The sequence below is a fragment of the Malaclemys terrapin genome, chromosome 2, assembly GCF_027887155.1.
Source record: "Malaclemys terrapin pileata isolate rMalTer1 chromosome 2, rMalTer1.hap1, whole genome shotgun sequence".
NCBI lineage: Eukaryota > Metazoa > Chordata > Testudines > Emydidae > Malaclemys > Malaclemys terrapin.
In genome coordinates, this window is record NC_071506.1 from 55,710,480 (window position 1) to 55,730,690 (window position 20,211).

Below are 20,211 nucleotides of genomic sequence, written 5' to 3' on the forward strand. Positions count from 1 at the left end.
GAAAGATCTGTTAAATGGCAACATCTTTGGGTTTATATTCACTACATACTGCGAATTCTAGTTGTCGCATATGCTGGAATCATGGAATCCACTGTTAATTCTGGGTGTAAAATGCAGCCATGTGTGTAGGCATCCATAGGCAAGGAGTCCAAGAGCTCTCTATAGTGTTGCACCCTTGGGTAATACATGCTTCCTTCTTCTGGCATTAATCTTGGTGTCCTCTCTGAAATATATTTATTTAGGAGATTTTAAAAAATAAATCAGAAGAGCTATATAATATATGTAATGATATTATGATAAATGATAAATATGATAAAGGTAGTGTTCTTAATGGTACTTCAGTTGTCCCTGTGTAGCACAGATGACATGGTTATCAAGTGAAATCCTCACTATTGGGTGATTTCCCCCCTCCCCCTATATGAGCCCAGTTCAACAAAGCACTTAAGTGCATGCTTAGTTTTCAGCACGTAATCCCATCCCTCTTCAGCAATGTACTTAACCATGTGATTAAAGAGACCTTAGCAGATCAGAGAATCTGCTCCATAGCATATTATATTCAAGCAGTTTCAGCAGAATCCATTTTTTTACATTTCAAGCGACGTCACTATGTATTGAGGTACAATAGACATCTCTATGGCCCATTCAAAAGAAAGTATTGCAGTGATTTAAAAAATCTATTATAAAATGATACTTTAATTTTTTTAATTTGTTTTTAAAGAGTTCCATTTTACAGCAGCATTAACAGTTCATTTATATCTGTATCCATAGATTGTTAGCCACCCTCAGCTTTACCCAGCTCTCTATTTCCTCCAGACAATCATTATCTGACCAAAAAGCAAGCAGCTAGCAATTAGTTTGGCAGGTGTTGAACTGCTCACAGTGACATGTTCTTACTGCTATGGGAATCTCTAAAGTCCATTGCAGAATCATTTTATCCTTGAAACTACATTTGCCAGTTAGGGACATAGTATATCAGAGCCCTAACTAGAGAGCACCAATACAAAAGGTTGCTTCTTCTCACCCCAAGAAATACAGTTTCTGTGCACAGGCAAAAGAAATCGTTTTCTTTAAAAATTGATCCTGCCTATTTCCTAGTAATGACAAGTGTTGTGAAATTTCAAGGTATGCCACTATTCCTTTCTTATTACCGTAGATGTACTCTTCCCACTTTTGTCTCCTTATTCCATGTATGCGTGTATGCACGTACACACACACATACACACACACACACACACACACACACACACACACACAGAGTCACTATTCTTTCTCCCTTACAGGGCATAATTTAAAAAAAAAAAGATTATTCTGGAATTATCCAGGAAACTGCACCATTTTTGTGTGAGAGTTTCTTTCCAAAAATGACAAATGTTTTGCAACCTCCCATGAAACTATTCTTTTATATTAGTCCTTGCTACACAATTAGTACAGCAAAGTGTTATCATATTCCTGACCTCTGTGGGCTAGCAGGATAAGTGATCAGAATATCAGTTATCTTGCCAAATAGATGTTAAAGTATTTTCAATGCAATCAGTTTGCTTGGGGAATGGGAAACCTTTTACGGATCTGAACAAAATTCTATACAGAGACACGTAAGTACTATATTAAAAATTACATAAACTCAAAAAATTTTCATTACCATCCACGAACGTCTCTTCAAGATAATCAATAATCTGTGTGGCCTCACAAATAATATTTTCCCCATGGATAAGGACAGGCACTTCTCCAGATGAGTTTAAACGCATAAACCAAGGTTCATTGTGTTCACTCAAGGGTAAACTTACATCGTGTTCTTCACACTTCAGTGCTTTTTCAGCAATTACTAAGCGCACCTGAAAAATATTGCAAGAATTACTTGATTAAGCTATTTACCATGGATAAACTGAGTCTGTTCAATTAGAGGGGCAATGTGTTTCAGTGGGAGTCAGGAGTATTGGGGTCTATTCCCAGATGTGCCACTGATCTGCTGTGTGACCTTGGCAAATCTCTTCACCTCTCTGTCTTCTCTCACATCCTTTGTCTATTTAAATTGTGTTCTCTTTAGGTAGAAACTATGTACAGTTCCTAATACAACTGACTCCTAATCTCAGTTGGGGTCCGTAGGTGCTACTGTAATACAAATAAATAAATAACAACAACAACAAAGAATAATTGTAATTGCCTAAAACTCTTCTTTCAACACATTTATCATTAGCATAAAATAGTTGATGGCTATTTGACTGACGGGTATTCCTAGAAACAGTTGATAAAATTTAAGTGAATTAACAACACAAAATGATTTTTTTTTTAATATCTTAAAACCTGGTGCTATAGTTTTGGTGATGTCTAAATTCCTTTCCCATATAATCTCGGATATGTTCTGTATACATAACTGGAACTGAAGCATACTTTTTTGGAACTTTTTATTAAGGCAAAGTTACAATAAAATATTAACATACTACACTGGTTATTACTTATTAAGATCAGGTTAATATTCAAAAAGCTTGGCTAAAAATTTGCTGGCTGGAGAGTTCTTTCCTTTGAATAAATTTAAAAAGGGTGGCCACATTCTGAAATACCTGTCCTCTTTTTGGTGCTTCTCTTGTGTATGTACTTGGTGTGAAAGCTTTTCTATTACAAGAATAATCCATATTTTACAATACCATAATTGTTTGCTTTGGCAATGGAACTATTTGCAATAAAGATGGGAAACAGCCCTTTCCTAAAAAGTATCAAAACCTCTTCTGCATTAGAACACAAAATAGATGGATATGCTCATGTCGTCTTGTTATATCTGCAGAATCCAGAAGTGCCATTCAAAATTATCTGTTACATTTTAACAATTCAAGGAGCGTTATATTGTTTTAAAGCCCCTAGTCATCCTTCCTCATACAGCACTCCTCTCCACTGCCTCCTGTGCTGGATTTAGGGATTCTGCATTTCGAAATGATCACAGTTCCCTGGAAAGCCTTGCAAGCCTTTCAGGGCCTAAAAAGAAAGCTTTGTGGCCTTGCCCCTCACCATCTCTTCCTCCTCCCTATCCAGATCTAGGCAACAGCGCTACATCCCTCTGCCCACGCCTAAGCACTCAGACCGGGACCTGCAAGGCAAGAAGCCCATTGAGCTGCTGCTGCCGCCACGCCCCAGAGGGGGCAGCAAGGCCCGGGGGATCTGTCCAGGTGCTGATCCCTGGCACCCCCGAAAGCAACCAGGCACTCACCTTTTGGGAGCAGAACGAGTGGGTCCAGTGGTACAGTATTAACTTAGCCTCTGCCTTGCACTCAGCCAGGAGCACGGTGCCCGCTGCCGCGCCATCCTCCTCTGGCGCCATCGCTCCCAGGGGCTGAACGGACTCAGAACCGGCTCCCCAGCGGACCGGACTCCCCGGCTGCTACTGAGCGTGCGCCGGTGCTCGGAGCATGCTCCGTGACAGCCACTGCCCTCGCATGGCATCGGTACCTGCGCCCTGGCTACACCGGGGAGGGAAAACAGGGGCGGGCAGGGGAGGGGCACAGCCAGGGGCGGGGGGCAGAGATGCAGAACTAAGGGGGGAAAGAGAGCCAGGCAGAAATAGAAAGGGGGGGAGTGGGATCGGATTGTGGGGGTTTGTGCTGCACCATGGACAGTGCATCGCTGCACCTCTGCCACCCCCTACACAGGACTCTGTCGTTAAAGCCCCAATCTAGCCCAATGCCTAGGTAACCTCTGCGGGGAAAACCCAAAGCAGCTGCCTGCTAGAGAGCTGATGCACTGACTGTCTCTCTCCCCCTTCAGCGGACCCGCCCCCCCCTCCCACCACACACACACACTTGCAAATGCTTTCAGACATGATTTAGATGTTTAAAATAATACATGGTTTAGAAAATGTAATCCTGGTAAGGGACAAACTGCAGGGCAGAATCTGGCATAAAGCACATAAAACCCCTCCATAATCAAAAACCATCCTCTGTGTGTGTCCCATCTTTACATGTGTTTATAGCCCTCAGTCAAAAATGGCCAATTTGCTAAGGTTAGCCCAAAACATTCAGGACCCAGTCCTTCAATGTATATCCCATGCCCAGCATGTTTTAGCTAAACTAAACAGTCTGTTCCTTAGGCAGGCATAAATATATATGTACATGTAAAAAGTCCACACTTCAAGAAAGTTAATTTATGCTTGATGAATAAATGGATGTTTTAACAATCACATGATTACATAATGACTCTCAAGGAAAATATGTTTTGCTGAAGAGAAAAACCATGATGGATGTCATCATCCAACAAGAACATTAATCAGACCCTGTTACATTACATTACCCACCTGTGTTTCTTCTATTCCTATTATTACACTAAACAGTGGTAGAGGTGTGATTGCAATTTTAGCAAACATATTTGGTCCTTCATATTTGCTTTCCTTCAGCCTAAACCTGGGAGTCAATGCTCCTTGAATTGTTAAAGGTGACATACAGAGGAAACAAAATGATTTTTCACCCTTTTTGTTATCTACAAGGAATCAAGAAGGTCTAAAAGGCATATGGTGGTAGGATTCCGCCATATCCATCAGAAATTGCTCCCTCCATATCAGGGCATGAGGAAAAGTGAGGGGAAGCGATATCTGACAGCATCACCACCCTCTATCAGAAATTATGTCCCCGAGGCCAGGAAAGTGCAAAAAGCATTTTTTGTGCGAGAGTAAAGATGGTACATAGCTTATATCAGATCTTGCAGGTAGCAGGAAATCTGATAGGAAAGCCTTTTCTGGAACTACCCTGTTTCACACTAAATATTCCCCACAGCTAGGGCAGGGCAAGCCAAACCTGAATCTAGGATGTTGTGAGTTCTAGTCCCTGTTGGTACTAAGTGTGTTTCATTTCATTTTAGACATAGTGGATAAAATCCTCACTCTACTGAAGTCAATGGAAGTTGAGCCATTGATGTCAACAGAACCAGGATTTCACCCACTATTCATAGCCACTTACCTCTGTAATGTAATTGTGACCAAGGCATTAAAATAAGGAGGGAAAGAGGGAACAAAGAGTCAGCTCCCACCCCTGTAATATTCACAAGAGTGAGGCATAATTGCAGTCCTTGGATTCCCCTGAACCTAAGGACTGTGGCAAGGCCAACATCACAAACAGCACAAACTTCCTCAGAGGAGGTCAGCAGTATTTCAGGGGAGTGACCCTACACAGCTCCACCCGCTTTGGGTACTGCTCAGTACAGTTCTGGGGGGTACATTTTGCGCCCTGCAACAAAGTGATGAAGGGGAAGTTATGATTCTTCTGCAGACTTCAGGCACAATGCCTCCCAGAGCTCACATAGGGAAGTGTGGACATGACAGAGGCATACAAAATAATAAAGGGTATAGAGAAGTTAGAATGGGTGTTCCTACGTACACTCTCATAACACAAGAACAAAGGGACATTCAATGAAACTGAAAGACAATACATTTTAAACTGATACAAGGAACTGCAGAATTCATTGCTACAGGACATAACTGAGCTCAAGAGTTTATTGGGGTTATATAAATGTCTATCTATATAGCTAAATGTCCTCATAGTTACATCAGATAGGATAAAATATAGAAAGGATATAACCCTTCATAGTTTAGGATACTATCTTAGAAAATCAGGCTCATGTTATATTGCTCATAGATCCTGAATTCTAATTAGAGCTAGTACAAGACAATTATAATCAATGCTACCATCTGTGACCTAGCTTCAAAAGCCTGGAAAAGCCACTGGAGAAAATAAATTAGTCCTCCTGTTAGGAGGGCATCATCTCAGACTTGAAATCTACAAAACAGGAGAGTGTAATTGGCATGGCTCAGAAAAGCTTTCCTAGATGAGAATATTTAAATGTCTGCTCTGTGGTTTGTGAGGCGCTAAGAGAATAAGAAGAACAGGAGTACTTGTGGCACCTTAGAGACTAACAAATTTATTAGAGCATAAGCTTTCGTGGACTACAGCCCACTTTTTCGGATGCATAAGAGAATAAGAAGATACACTGGGGCACTTGAGAACATTTCTCTTTCTAAACTACAATGGTGTCTTTCTGTTGACTTCAGTGAAAGTTGGATCAGCCCCTGGAACTACTACTAAAACAAATCATATAAATGTATAGTAGTGTCTGAGAATTATGAACATTCCTTGAGATTTTGTACATTAAAATATGGGTAGCCCAATATTACATTTTCCATAGTATGTTGTCGGGAGAGGTGAAAGTAATTATTTGTACATGATAACAAATCTTTATAGCCAAGTGGTTCTTTGACTTCGTATTTATAGCAGTGTTTAAGTAGCCTTAATTCTTTCTGATGCCTTCACTGTTATGAATTTTCCCTTTAACATGAAAAATAAGTAGCATATCAGCCCACTGAGAAATTCATTGTCTGCAGTACTTGGTCTGTTGTCCAGTTAATTCTGGAATTTGTGGGAAAATGAGGCATCATTTGTTTATTCAAATACAAAATATCAGAGATTTTTTGATCAATTGAAGATCATCCCATACAGATGGCCCTGTTCTCTATTGTTTGTACACCTCAAACTCCCATTAAACAACCATTCACTCTAATGAAAATTTTGGGTGTGCAAAGTATGGAGATCAGGCCATGCCTAAACACTGTTGCTTATATGTTTTATTAATTATTTTGTTACAATGTCTGGCTGTGCAAATGTCTAGTGCCTGAATCTGTAAACACTTATGCCTATGATTAACTTTAATCACATGAGTACTCTCATTGACTTCAAGCAAGCACTGTGCAATTAAGTGCAGATTATTTATTATTAACTAATAAAAATGAATTTTTGTTGTATTTAGGGTGAGCTGCTACCTTGGGAAACAGAAAATTCTTCCTTCCTCCCTTGATGTATCTGGCTCACATCCCTCAGTGCAGCTCTGGAGGAATAATATAACTAAAGGATGCATCATCCAAACAGCAAGCATTTACCAGTTTGAATACATTAACGTTTAGAAATTAATTAATAATATTAATTCTAGTAAAGAAAATTGTTTCCTTACATGAATAGCATTTCAAACAAAGAAATACCAATGAAACGATAAGAAACATGTACAATAGTTTAGAAAAGCAAAGGTTTTTTATCTGGATATGTCTAACATGTCTACCACTGTAGTAATGGTTTGAATGATCATGAGTTAATTCAGTTTCAGCTAAATGGAAGGCTAAACTAAAATAGGTCTGCAACTAGGGTCCTTGATTTCAAAAGGGCAAACTTGAAAAGAAATGAAGGGACTTACTTAGGGAAGTGGAGTGGACAGAAGAACTCAAGGATCTGAATGTGGAGAAGGCTTGGAATTACTTTAAGTCAAAGTTGCAGAAACTATCTGATCAAGAATGAACTCTCAAAACTAGAAACTCTCTTAAAAAAACAACCTTCCACACAAACTCCCTTGTGGCTGGACTTTACAAAAACTAGACAAGCCATTTACAACACACACTTTGCTTCTCTACAGAGGAAAAAGGACTCTAAACTATCTAAACCCCTACATGCCACAAGGGGCCACAATAGTGGTTCCCTTAACTCACCCAACAATATTGTTAATCTATCCAGCTATATTCTTAGCCCGACAGAAGAATCTGTCCTATCTCGGGGCCTCTCCTTCTGCCACACTGCCCCCACAAACATGATACAGTTCTGCGGTGACCAGGGCCGGCTCTAGCTTTTTTGCTGCCCCAAGCAGCAAAAAAAAGTGCCGCCCCCCAGGCCCCCCAGCCAAGCGCCGCGCCACCCCCCTGCTGAGCGCTGCCGGAACCCCCCCCCCCAGAGCACCGCCCCTCCGCCGAGCGCCGCGCGCTGGAGCCCGCCCCCCCCGCGCCGAGCGCCGCCGGAACCCCCCCCCCGAGCGCTGAGCCCCGCGACGCCCCCCGGCACCGGAGCCCGCCACCACCCCCTGCCAAGCGCCGCCAGAACCCCCCTCCAGCGCCGCGCCCACGCCGCACCCCCCCCCCGAGCGCCGAGCCCTGCGCTGCCGGAGCCCGCCACCGCCTCCCGCCGAGCACCGCCAGAACCACCTTCCAGCGCCATGCTCGCGCCGCCCCCTCGCCGAGCCCCGCGCAACCGGAGCCCGCCCCCCTGCGCCGAGCGCCGCCAGAACCCCCCCCCTGAGCACCAAGCCCCGCGACGCCCCCCGCCGCCGGAGCCCGCCCCCGCCCCCTGCCAAGCGCCACCGGAACCCCCCTCTAGCGCCGTGCCCGCGCCGAAGAAGAATTCTGCATGGACTCCTCCTGACGGTCGAAACAGCAGACTGGACTTCTACATAGAGTGCTTCCGCTGACGTGCACAAGCTGAAATTGTGGAAAAGCAACATCACTTGTCCCATAACCTCAGCCATGCAGAACACAACGCAATGCACAGCCTCAGAAACAACTCTGACATCATAATAAAAAAGGCTGACGAAGGGGGTGCTGTAGTCATCATGAATAGGTCGGAATATGAACAAGAGGCTGCTAGACAACTCTCTGACACCAATTCTACAGGCCATTAACCTCTGAGCCCACTGAGGATTACCAAAAGAAACTACACCATCTGCCCAAGAAACTCCCTAAAGAAGCACAGGAACAAATCTACACTGACACACCCCTAGAGCCCCAACCAGGGGTATTCTATCTGCTACCCAAAATCCATAAACCTGGGAACTCTGGACACCCCATCATCTCAGGCATTGGCACCCCGACAGCAGGATTGTCTGGCTATGTAGACTCTCGCCTCAGGCCCTGTGCTACCAGCACTCCCAGCTGTCGTCGAGACACCACTGACTTCCTGAAGAAACTACAATCCATTGGTGATCTTCCAGAAAAAAAAACATCCTAGCCACTATGGATATAGAAGCTTTCTACACGAACATTCCACACAAAGATGGACTACAAGTCATCAGAAATAACATCCCCGATACCATCATGGCAAACCTCGTGGCTGAACTTTGTGACTTTGTCCTCACTCACAACTATTTCAGATTTGGGGAAAATTTATACCTTCAAGACAGTGGGACTGCTATGGGTACCTGCATGGCCCCACAGTATGACAACATTTTTATGGCTGACTTAGAACAACACTTCCTCAGCTCTCGTCCCTCCATACCCCTACTCTACTTGCACTACATTGATGACATCTTCATCATCTGGACCCATGGGAAGGAGGCCCTTCAGGAGTTCTACCAAGATTTCAACAATTTCCACCCCACCATCAACCTCAGCCTGGGCTAGTCCACACAAGAGGTCCACTTCCTAGACACTACAGTGCTAATAAGCAATGGTCACATAAACACCACCCTATACTGGAAACCTACTGACTGCTATACTTACCTACATGCCTCCAGCTTTCATCCAGACCACATCACATCATCCATTGTCTACAGCCAAGCTCTAAGATACAACTGCATTTGCTCCGATCCCTCAGTCAGAGACAAACACCTACAGGATCTCTATCAAGCGTTCTTAAAACTATAATACCCACCCGGTGAAGTGAAGAAACAGATTGACAGAGCCAGAAGGGTACCCAAAAGTCACCTACTACAAGACAGGCCCAACAAAGAAAGTAACAGAACGCCACTAGCCATCACCTACAGCCTCCAACTAAAACCTCTCCAGCACATCATCAAGGATCTACAACCTATCCTGAAGGACAATCCCTCACTCTCACAGACCTTGGGAGACAGGCCACTCCTCACTTACAGACAGCCCCCCAACCTGTAGCAAATACTCACCACCAACAACACACCACACAACAAAAAGACCAACCCAGGAACCAAACCCTGCAACAAACCCCGGTGCCAACTCTGTCCACATATCTATTCAAGGGACACCATTATAGGACCTAATCACATCAGCCATACCATCAGGGGCTCATTCACCTGCACATCTACCAATGTGATATATGCCATCATGTGCCAGCAATGCCCCTCTGCCACGTACATTGGCCAAACCGGACAGTCCCTACACAAAAGCATAAATGGACACAAATCTGACATCAGGAATCGTAACATTCAAAAACCAGTAGGGGAACACTTCAATCTCTCTGGTCACTCAATAACAGATCTAAAAGTGGCAATTCTTCAACAACAAAAACTTCAAAAACAGAGTCCAACGTGAAACTGCAGAACTGGAATTAATTTGCAAACTGGACACCATCAAATTAGGCCTGAATAAAGACTGGGAGTGGTTGGGTCATTACAAAACCTAAACCTATTTTCTCCATACTAATTTCCCCCACTGTTACTCAAACCTTCTTGTCAACTGTCTGAAATGGACCACTCTCATTACCACTTCAAAAGTAATCTTTCCTCCCTTGGTATCCTGCTGTTAAGTGAATTGTCTCATTAGACTGACCTCACACTTGGTAAGGCAACTCCCATCCTTTCATGTATTTATACGTGCTCCTATATTTTCCACTGCATCAGATGAAGTGGGTTCTAGCCCACGAAAGCTTATGCCCAGATAAATTTGTTAGTCTCTAAGGTGCCACAAGAACTCCTTGTTGTTTTATCTGATGCATGCATCTCAAGCAAGGGGGAAAATTGTAGGGAAGAGTGTCGGACCAAATTGGATGAATAAGCATCTCAAACAGGTTATTAAGAGAAAGCAGAAAGCCTACAAGGAATGGACCAAGGGATGGATTGGCAAGGAAAGCTACCACTAGGTCAGAAAGTGTAGGGTAAAAGTGAGAACTGCCAAAAGCCAAGCAAAGTTAGACCTTGCAAAGGAAATTAAAACCAATAGTAAAAGGTTCTTTAGCCATATAAATAAAAAGAAAACCAGGAAAGAAGTGGGACTGCCAAACACTGAGGATAGGGTGGAGATTAAAGATAATCTAGTTATGGCCCAGTGCCTAAACGAATACTTTGCCTCAGTTTTTAATAAGGGTAACAAGCAGCTTGGGGGCAGTGGCAGGGTGCCTAATGGGAACAAGGATATGGAGGTAGAAATTACCACATCAGAGATGGAAGCCAATCTCAAACAGTTTAATGGGACCAAATCAGAAGGCCTGGATAATCTCCATCCAAGAATATTAAAGGAACTGGCACATAACATTGCAAGCCCAAGAGCAAGGATTTTTATTGAATCCATAAACTAAGGGGTGGTACCCTATGACTGGAGAACTGCAAATACAGTACCTATGTTTAAGAAAAGAAAAAAATTAGCTGTGAAACTATAGGCCTGTTACTTTGACCTCAACGGTATGCAAGGTCTTAGAATAAATTTTAAAAGAGAGAGATGTTAAAGACATAGAGATAAAAAGTAATTGCGATAACATATAACTTGATTTTACAAAAGGTAGATCCTGACAGACCACCATGGTCTCTTTCTTTGAGAAGATAACCGATTTTCTAGACAAAGGAAATGCAGTAGATCTAATCTACCTGGATTTCAGTAAAGTATTTGATACTGTTCCACATGGGAAAATATTAGTTAAATTGGAGAAGGTGAGCATTAATATGAGAATTGAAAGATGAGTAAGGATCTGGTTAAAGGGTAGACTACAACATATCATGCTGAAAGGTTACTAGTGGAATTCCTCAAGAATTGGTCTTGGGACCAATCTTATTTAACATTTTCATTAATGACCTTGGCACATAAAGTGGAAGTAAAATTTGCAGATGACACAAATTTGGGAGGTGTTGCCAGTGTGGAGGAGGACCAGAATATCATAAAAGAAGATTTGGAGGACCTTGAAAACAAGTAATAGCAATGGGATTAAATTTAATAGTGTGAAATACAAGGTCATATGCTTAAGGACTAACAACAAGAATCTTTGCTCTAAAATGGGGACATATCAGTTGGCAGTGACAGAGGAGGAGAAAGATCTGGGTATATTGGTTGATCCACATCAACTTGGGTGTATTGGTTGATGTAGCTGTGAAAAAGACTAATGCAATCCTAGGATGAATCAAATGAGGGATTTCCAGTAGAGATAGGGAAGTGTTATTACCATTGTCCAAGGCACTGGTGAGACCTCACCTGGAATACTGTGTGCAATCCTGGTCTCCCATGTCTCACCTGCTGCCGAATTGCCGCCGAATCCGCGGGACCGGTGGACCTCCCGCAGGCATGCCGCTGAAGGCTGCCTGACTGCCGCCCTCGCAGGGACTGGCAGGGTGCCCCCCGCGGCTTGCCACCCCAGGCACGCACTTGGAGCGCTGGTGCCTGGAGCCGCCGCTGTATATTTATAGAGAGCAAACACATCTCCCCTCAGCTGTCATTTTGTTAGGTTAAACAAAATTGTTTATTTGTTAGGTTAAAAAGAATTGCCGCCGAATCCGTGGGACCAGCAGACCTCCCGCAGGCATGCCGCCGAAGGCAGCCTGCCTGCCATGCTTGGGGCAGCAAAAAAGCTAGAGCCACCCCTGAATATATTACAGGGATAAACACCAGAGAGTGAGAGAAATTGTTTAAATTAAGGGAAAATGCTGGCACAAGAAAAAATTTATATAAACTAGCCATCAGTAAGTTTAGTCTTGAAATTAAACTAAGGTCTAGACTTCAGAGCAGTGAAGTCCTGGAACAGCCTTCCAAAGGAAGTAGTGGGGGCAAAAAAATTAACTTGTTTTAAGACTGAGCTTGATAAATTTATGGAGTAGATGGGATGATTAGATTGCTGCAGTGGCATATGGCCCATCCATGACTGCCATTAGCAAATATGTCCAATGGCTGGAGATCGGACACTAGAGAGGGAGGGCTCTGAGTTACTATAGAGAATTCTTTTCCTGGTGTCTGGCTGGGGGCCCATGTGCTCAGAGTGCCATATTTGGGATTGGGAAGGAATTTTTCCCCAAGTCATATTGGGAGGATTATGGGGGGGGGGTTCACCTTCCTCTGCATCATGAGGCATGGGTCACTTGCTGGTTTGAATTAGAGTAAATTGGGGATTCTCTGAAATTTGGGGTCTTTAAATCAAGATTTTAGGATTTCAGTAACTCAAAAAGAGGTTATGGGCCTATTATAGGAGTGGGTGGGTGAGGTTCTGTGATCTGCAATGTGCAGGAGGTCAGACTAGATTATCATGATAGTCCCTTCTGGCCTTAAAGTCTATGAGTAATAGATATTCCTGTGTTAAGAGAATTAAAGATATGCATGATATGTATGATGAGCTTGCATGATCTTAGGGCTAACACACAAACCTCGGAGTCTAGTAATCTTGGTTCTATTCCTAGCTTTGCCATAAACTTCTTGTGTGTCCTTGAGTAACACACTAAATTTGTCTGTGCCTCCATTTCCCCATCTGTAAAATGGTGGTGATAATACTTTCCTACCTAAGCCTAATTCACTTATGTTTATTAAGTGATTTTAGAGCTTCTTACAGAAATTATAGTATAGTATAATTACAGAAATAGTATTATCTGAAAAATACAATCTGTTTGCCATTTTTATATGTTTGCGCAGCAGAAGTGTATTCTAGAAAATTCCTATTTCATCCTACAGACACACACCCACACCCAAGTACAATAAAAGACAGGAGGAAAAGTGAAGAAATTAATCCCCACCACTTCTGGTTTTCTTAACAAGCTCCGTGTTTCCACAAGCACATACCTTTCGATTTTTTTCTAGATTTAAGACACCAGCCACAAGTGCCAACTTTCAGCTTTCCCCAGGGGGTGCTCCAACCCTGCTCCACCCAGAGGCCTGCCCCCACTCCACCTCTTACCCCAAGGCCCTACCCTCACTCCGCCTCTTCCCGCCCCCACTACGCCCCCTCCCTGAGGCTCTGCCCCACTCCACCTTTTCCAACCCCTGCTCCACCCCCTCCTCCGAGCATGCCCCACTCTCGCTCTGCCTCTTCCCACCCCTGTTCCTCCCCATCCCCAGTGCCTCCCGCCCACTGCCGAACAGCTGATCGGCAGTGGGCAGGAGGCACTGGGGGGTTGGGGGAGGAGCTGATCGGTGGGGCCTGCCGAATAGCTGATCAGCAGGGCCTGCCAAACAGCTGATCGGAAGGTGGCTGGTGGGTGCTGAGCACCCACTATTTTTTTTCTGACAGCAGCTTAGCACCAACATATCTGTATTTCCACACTTGGCCTGGGTAAACAGTACTCAAGTTCAAAGGTTTTTTTATGGTGGAACACAAGAGATAGGAATTCTGAAACTTGGTGGGGTGCTTGGCCTGCTGATTAGCATATCAATAACCAGGACAGTTTTCCAACTCAAAACTATTTCACAGGAATACTGAGCTCGGAACCCTGGGAACAGACCCAGGTTAGGTGAGCTGTGGTTGTACTGAAATTATTTTCCATAAGCCTTGTATAAATATGTTTCTCTGAATAACCACAAGAGGTCCCCTTTTATCTAAAAATGTGACAAAATGCTGGAATTATCTATTTCTTCAGAAAAGTGCAAAAAGAATGAGGTATTATCAATACTTTTTCTGATCCTTACAGTATCATCCATATGTGCTTTTTCCTCTCCACCTTTTTTTTTTAAAGTCTTCAAATGCACAAACATGTTCCATCAAGAGAACCAAAAGCAGAAAGATATTCAGAACATCTTGGAAAGCCCTTTTCTCTAAGACAGGCATCCTGCTGCTGCCCCTTTAATCCAAGTTTATTTGCCAAGAGACATCTCCAGAAAGCCCACATGGTTGATCAGAAAATTATTCTTCATAATTCATTGCAGATACTTTTGTATACACTGGATATGTACCTAAGTACATAAAGGAGGAGCTGGGCACATATCCAGATCATGAAACAAACAACTGCAAACAGAGCTGCCATCCAGCCACTTTTCAAATATGAGAGAGGTGGCCAGTTTATCATTAAACCTTGCCTCTTAACTAATTATTTTTCTTATTTCTCCAGCATTTTTGCCTTTTCTCTTTCTATGGCCTCACTTATAGACCCTTGGTGTGGTGTGTGTTTTGATCTTCCTGTATTGCACAGAAATATCTTGTTTTTCATTCTGAAAACAAAATATATTGGTTTTACTGCATACATTTTTACATCATGAGGGTGCCCTACTGGCTCCACAGTTGAATTGTTTGTGAGAATTATAAAAATTAATGCCTAAACAAAATTCTTTATAATTAGTGTTTACATAAAATCTGTAGTAAAAATAATATTAACTTCCATATATATACATAGTATAAGCAATGTAAGTAAAGTCAAAACCAAATTAACAAGGGAGCAATATTCTGTAGAAATTAAGATCAGAGTCTGAAAATCAATATCCACCCCCATCCCCACCCTCCAATTATGCCACTTGCTTTTTGATTTGGCCAGAATACATATAGTCAGAAGAAAGCGACAAAGAGTCCTGTGGCACCTTATAGACTAACAGACATATTGGAGCATAAGCTTTCGTGGGTGAATACTCACTTCGTCGGACATGCATCTGACGAAGTGGGTATTCACCCACGAAAGCTTATGCTCCAATACATCTGTTAGTCTATAAGGTGCCACAGGACTCTTTGTCGCTTTTTACAGAAACTAACATGGCTACCCCTCTGATAGTCAGAAGAGTGATCACTCTATGTACAAATGACAATTTCTTACTCAGCAAATCAGTTCCATGTGTATTCAGAGTCAGATCTGATTATTTTACAGATAAAAATAAGCTTTAGCTACTTTTTCACGCCAGACAGAACTGCAGAGTCAATACAGGTACAGGAAAATTAGCTGGATGCTATTCTGACTCATATATCATTAGGTGAATTGTTGATTCTGTTCCAGTTGCAGAATCTGAATTAGTGATGATGATGCAGTAGCTAATACTGCTATAGGAAAACAAGCTGGATTCTATTCTGGATCACTCATCATCAACAGCTATTGACTAAGTTCCAGTTGCACAGTCTGTATTACTGGTGATGACGCATGAGCCAGAAAGAACACAGCATGACTTTCAGATCCCAGGGAGAGATTGCAGTGTTGACAGAATAAATATCTTTTGACTGTAAACTGAACGAATTCATATTGAAAACTATTGAGAGACAAGAAACATGGATCCTTACATTACCAATATGTGTACAACAACACTGCATGCAACATTTTAACAGTCAGACATCAAAGTATAACTACAATTCAGCCTATCTGTGCTTCAGTTTACCCATGTGTAAAACAGTGTAGGCAGGCTAAACTACGTAAACCTTGTATAGCCTTTGGAAAATACTTAGAAGAAATCTCGTATAAAAGTGTAAAGTATTGAATTACTATTTTACACCCAGCCCAATACATATGTGCATGTGTTTCAGTAAACTGATTTTTCTCTCTTGCTTACTGAGTTACTTACAGTATTGTATTCAATTCTCCTCAGACATGTACTGTTCAGATCTCTGCCCTACATTCTCCAAATGCACAATTCCTCCCCTTTCCTACACAAAGGATTTCAAATGTCAGTATTTCCAACAATTCTTTAAAAATGGAATTTCTCCTCAGAAAACTACCCTCTGTGATTGTGAAGATATTACTAATAAAAATCTAAACAATAATATTTTTTTTTTAAAAATTACTAGGAGCCCCAAACTTCCCTACTTTTCTAATGTTTATTAAACATGAAACATTCAACTGTCCTAATGTTATCAAACCTTCAACAGTTTTGACTATTAGAATCAGGACTGGCTCTGGCTTTTTGGCCGCCCCAAGCAAAAAAAAACAAAAAACGGGGCGGCCAGAACGGCAAAGCAAAAAAAAATAAAAATAAATTTAAAAACCTGCGGCACGGCCGGAGCGCGGGTGCAGGGGGACCGGCTGGGGGGGGGAATGGGGAGAGAATGGGCGGGAGAGAGACATAAGGGGGTGGCCAGGGCTACAGCAGGGGCGCTGCCACGCAGCCCCTCCCACAGCGCCGCCTCCTGCCGCCTGCCACAAGGGCTGCGCTCCAGTCGGCAGGGAGGGAAAGAAGAGGACTGCCCAGCAGGGCGCTCTGGTTCTCTGCGCCGCCGCCTCCTACAGGGCGGCCGGAGTGGAACATCAACAAAAAAAAAGCGGACGTGCCGCCCTAGGATTGGGCAGAATGCCGCCTCGAACAATTTGCCGCCCCAAGCACCAGCTTGCTCAGCTGGTGCCTGGAGCCGGCCCTGATTAGAATCAAGTAGCAGGAAGTGGCAGATTTCTAATCAAATGTGAAAATAGATCAGCTTAAGTGTTTTCGGGTGAATTTCAAGTGAATTTGACTATTGCTTATTATACTTATCATATATATTTTAGTTTCCAGATCACAGGCCCTGGTTCTAATGGGGATTTCAATCACCCTGACATCTGCTGGGAGAGCAATAAAGCAATGCACAGACAATCCAGGAAGTTTTTGGAGAGTGTTGGGGACAACTTCCAGGTACAAGTGCTGGAGGAACCGACTAGGGGCCGTGCTCCTCTTGACCTGCTGCTTACAAACAGGGAAGAATTGGTAGGGGAAGTAGAAGTGGTTGGCAAACTAGGCAGCAGTGACCATGAGATGGTTGAGTTCAGGATCCTGACAAAAGGAAAAAAGGAGAGTAGCAAAATACAGACCCTGGACTTCAGAAAAGCAGACTTTGACTCCCTTAGGGAACTGATGGGCAGGATCCCTTGGGAAGCTAATATTAGGGGGCAAGGAGTCCAGGAGAGATGGCTGTATTTTAAAGAAGCCTTATTGAGGGCGCAGGAACAAGCCATCCCAAAGTGCAAAAAGAATAGCAATTATTGCAGGTGACCAGCTTGGCTTAACAGTGAAATCTTCAGTGAGCTTAAACTCAAAAAGGAAGTTTACAGGAAGTGGAAATTTGGACAGATGACTAGGGAGGAGTATAAAAATATTGCTAGAGCATGCAGGGGTGTAATCAGGAAGGCCAAGGCACAATTGGAGTTGCAGCTAGCAAGGGATGTGAAGGATAACAAGAAAGGTTTCTACAGGTATGATAGCAAGAAGAAGATGATCAGGGAAAGTGTGGGACCCTTACTGAATGAGGGAGGCAACATAGCAACAGATGATGTGGAAAAAGATTAAGTACTCAGTGCTTTTTTTGCCTCAGTCTTCACAGACAAGGTCAGCTCCCAGACTGCTGCACTGGGCAACACAGTATGGGGAGGAGGTGAGCAGCCCTCAGTAGTGAAAGAACGTGTTAAGGACTATTTAGAAAAGCTGGACGTGCACAAGTCCATGGGTCCAGATCTAACGCATCCAAGGGTGCGGAGGGAGTTGGCAGATGTGATCGCAGAGCCATTGGCCATTATCTTTGAAAATTCGTGGTGATCGGGGGAGGTCCCGGACAATTGGAAAAAGGCAAATATAGAGCCCATATTTTAAAAAAGGAAGAAAGAGAACCTAGGGAACTACAGACCGGTCAGCCTCACTTCAGTCCCCGGCAAAATCATGGAGCGGGTACTCAAGGAATCCATTTTGAAGCACTTGGAGGGGAGGAAGGTAAACAGGAACAGTCAACATGGATTCACCAAGGGCAAGTCATGCCTGACCAACCTGATTGCCTTCTATAATGAGATAACTGGCTCTGTGGATATGGGGAAAGCGGAGGATGTGATATATCTTGACTTTAGCAAAGTTTTTGATACGGTCTCCCACAGTATTCTTGCCAGCAAGTTAAAAAGGTATGGATTTGATGAATGAACTATAAGGTGGATAGAAAGCTGGCTTGATTGTCGGGCTCAATGGGTAGTGATCAACGGCTCGATGTCTAGTTGGCAGCTGGTATCAAGTGGAGTGTTTTGTTCAACATCTTTATTAATGATCTGGACGATGGAATTAATTGCACCCTCAGCAAGTTCGCAGAGGATACTAAGCTGGAGGGAAAGATAGATATGCTGGAGGATAGGGATAGAGGCCAGAGTGACCTAGACAAATTGGAGGATTGGGCCAAAAGAAATCTGATGAGGTTCACAAGGACAAGTGCAGAGTCTGCACTTACGAAGAAAGAATCCCATGCAGGTTGGGGATCGACTGGCTAAGCAGCAGTTCTGCAGAAAAGGACCTGGGGATTACAGTGGACGAGAAGCTGAATATGAGTCAGCAGTGTGTCCTTTTTGCCAAGAAGGCCAATGGCATATTGGGCTGTATTAGTAGGAGCATTGCCAGCAGATCAAGGGAAGTGATTATTCCCCTCTATTCGGCACTGGTGAGGCCACACCTGGAGTATTGCGTGCAGTTTTGGGCCTCCCACTACAGAAGGGATGTGGACAAATTAGAAAGAGTCCAGTGGTGGGCAACGAAAATGATTAGGGGGCTGGAGCACATGACTTATGAGGAGAGGCTATGGGAACTGGGGTTATTTAGTCTTCAGAAGAGAAGAGTGAGGGGGGATTTGATAGCAGCCTTCAACTACCTGAAGGGGGGTTCCAAAGAGAACGGAGGTAGGCTGTTCTCAGTGGTGGCAGATACTAGAACAAGAAGCAATGGTCTCAAGTTGCTGTGCGGGAGGTCTAGGTTGGATATTAGGAAACACTATTTCACTAGGAGGGTGGTGAAGCACTGGAATGGGTTACCTAGGGAAGTGGTGGAATCTCCATACTTAGAGGTTTTTAAGGCCCGGCTTGACAAAGACTTGGCTGGAATGATTTAGTTGGTGTTGGTCCTGCTTTGAACGGGGGATTGGACTAGATGACCTCCATGCTCCTTATATGCTCCAACCCTAATATTCTATGATTCTATGACAATCATCTCAGTGACCCTGTGCTCCCCACATTTTTTGTTGTATCTACCTGTTGCCTCTGATCTTATACTTCAAGTGTAAGATCTTTGGAGTAAGGAATGTCTTATTACATTTGCACACTGCCTGGCCCCCCTAGGCACTGCCATAATAAAAACAACAGTAAGTGTGCAAGGGACCATGTTTCCTTCCTGTCTTGCAGTTGGAATAAGAGCTTGTTACTAAGTACTAATAGAGAAACTCCTTTAGTGTTTGACCCAAAGCTCGTTGAAGTCATGGGAGGATTCCGATTGACTTCAATGGGCTTTAGATCAGATCCTTAAGGCCTGTCTTCATTCCAGTTGAAGTCGGTGGGAAAACACCCATTGATTTCAATACAAAGTGAATCTGGCACTTGTTAAAAATAGCATTTAAAAATGTAGTAGATCAATGTCAAATAAAACTAAGAAACTCAAATGTCATGACTAGCTAGAAACAAAAATAGTTCTAAAGAGTTTATCCTTCCCTATTATTCCTGAATTACATGATGCCAAATCAACTCCTGATTAGACAGCCTTTTCTATCCTTATGACAGAATGAATTTTCCCCATCTCTTAATTTCTTCTGTCCCTACTCCCTGTCTTGTGTTCTTCCTGTTTTTCTATCTCGTCTCTTATTATTATTATTCACATTAAAA

At 43.2% G+C, this 20,211-nt stretch overlaps 1 protein-coding gene across 4 annotated transcripts in view; it reads right to left on the minus strand.

Annotated features, from left to right (window-relative positions):
• The window catches only part of GDAP1 (ganglioside induced differentiation associated protein 1), a 58,617-nt gene that overhangs the window by 9,846 nt on the left and 28,560 nt on the right, over positions 1 to 20,211 (minus strand). The window contains exons 1-3 of one of the 4 annotated variants that reach the window (XM_054020241.1): positions 3,200 to 3,384; positions 1,640 to 1,832; positions 50 to 223 (exon numbers count right to left, since the gene is read on the minus strand). In XM_054020241.1, coding sequence (XP_053876216.1) covers positions 50 to 223; positions 1,640 to 1,832; positions 3,200 to 3,310 — 478 coding nt within the window. In that variant the 5' untranslated portion in view covers positions 3,311 to 3,384. Of the gene's footprint in view, positions 1 to 49; positions 224 to 1,639; positions 1,833 to 3,199; positions 3,385 to 20,211 lie in introns of those variants that run through there. The other 3 variants (XM_054020244.1, XM_054020243.1, XM_054020242.1) reach the window with 3 other exon arrangements.